General features: G+C 32.9%; 1 protein-coding gene across 1 annotated transcript in view; it reads right to left on the bottom strand.

Annotated features, from left to right (window-relative positions):
* Positions 1-568: 568 nt before the first annotated feature.
* Positions 569-1,332, bottom strand: part of NAEGRDRAFT_76524 (uncharacterized protein) — a gene marked incomplete at both ends in the record, with an annotated part of 3,463 nt that continues 2,699 nt past the window's right edge. The window contains one exon of the mRNA XM_002668514.1: positions 569-1,226. Within this exon, the coding sequence (XP_002668560.1) occupies positions 569-1,226 (658 nt within the window). The remainder of the gene's footprint in view (positions 1,227-1,332) is intronic.

Genomic DNA, 1,332 nt, shown 5'->3' with positions numbered 1-1,332 from the left:
GAAAAATCGGTAAAAACCAAAAAGTTAAGAATTAAAAAACCTACTCAACCGTCTTGACACTTACGAATCAAAACGAGAATGAGAAAAGAGGTATGTTCAGTACATATTGCCTTACTAATAGTAAGGGAAAGGTATCAGATACCTTCTAATCAACATAAAGTTGATCTGTCGGTTTTAGATCACCAACAATTGGTTTTAGATCACCAATCATGATAAAAAACATCAATAAATGATGTCAAATATCAAATAATAATACAAAGATAAAAAGATGATAACAATCATCTTTCAATAATACAAATAGAGTGAAATCTTTCAATCAATTGAGAAAATATTTGGGGATTGATTAAAAAATCACATTCCAAAGTATTAAGGACAAAGGTTAGAACCTTTGATTTGAATAAACTAATAATAATAGAGGGTGGGCAAGGGTGGGACCATAGTATGACAATTTTTTTGAGCATACTTTCTATTATTAGTTTATTCAATTGTTGTTTTCAAGAAACACTACTTTATCTCAGTAAACTTCGATAAGAACATGTTTCTTAAAAGAAAACCAACAATAAATAAACTAATGGATATTGTCCCGAGAAAGGAGAGTAGTAGACAAGTGGCGAGCTGCAAGAGCTTCTTGTCTTTGATAAGGTTGTAAAGATTTCACATCCTTATGTCTAGTCCCCATAATAATATCCTGAGTAGGAATTCCCTTGATAATACTCTCAGTAGTTGCACCAATACGTAAACTGTGACCAGAAACAGTGATTTCTGAATCAACAGAGAACATAGCATTCTTGATAAGTTGAGAAACATCTTCAGTGTTGAAGAAAATATTGTCCTGCAATGAAAACAATGGTGAATCTGCTTTTTTGAAATGCTGTACAGTGTTCATGTAATCAAAAAGCAATTTCACTGGACACACTGAAGGATTTTCAAGATGCTTGTCAATAGTAATCGGCTTTTCTAGTAGAAAGAAATCTGTTTTGTGACCACTGAGATCTAATTTGATGTTACCATTTCTAAGCTTTGTAACATAACCCCACTTGAGTCTAGCTAATTCACCTGGTCTAGCGAAAAGTCTGAAACCAATGACTAACATGGCACTAGTGAGTTTGAAAATGAAAGGATCATAATGATCTTTTCTCTGAATGAAACCTTCAATATGATGATAGAAAATTGGATCACGTTTCAAAGCTTTTCTATCAATCAAGGACCAAATAAGAGTAATTCCTCTTTTAATCTTATCATAAGACCATGAAATTGGAAAAACTCTTCTCTCAATATTGGCCCAAAATTGAAGGGATGGTCTCAAGGCTTCAACACGAGATGTTTGACCTT

Source organism: Naegleria gruberi (assembly GCF_000004985.1).
Source record: "Naegleria gruberi genomic scaffold NAEGRscaffold_180, whole genome shotgun sequence".
NCBI classification, from domain to species: domain Eukaryota; phylum Heterolobosea; class Eutetramitea; order Acrasida; family Naegleriidae; genus Naegleria; species Naegleria gruberi.
The sequence above is the reverse complement of the archived record's forward strand: the minus strand, read 5'-3'. Positions and strand labels throughout refer to the sequence as shown.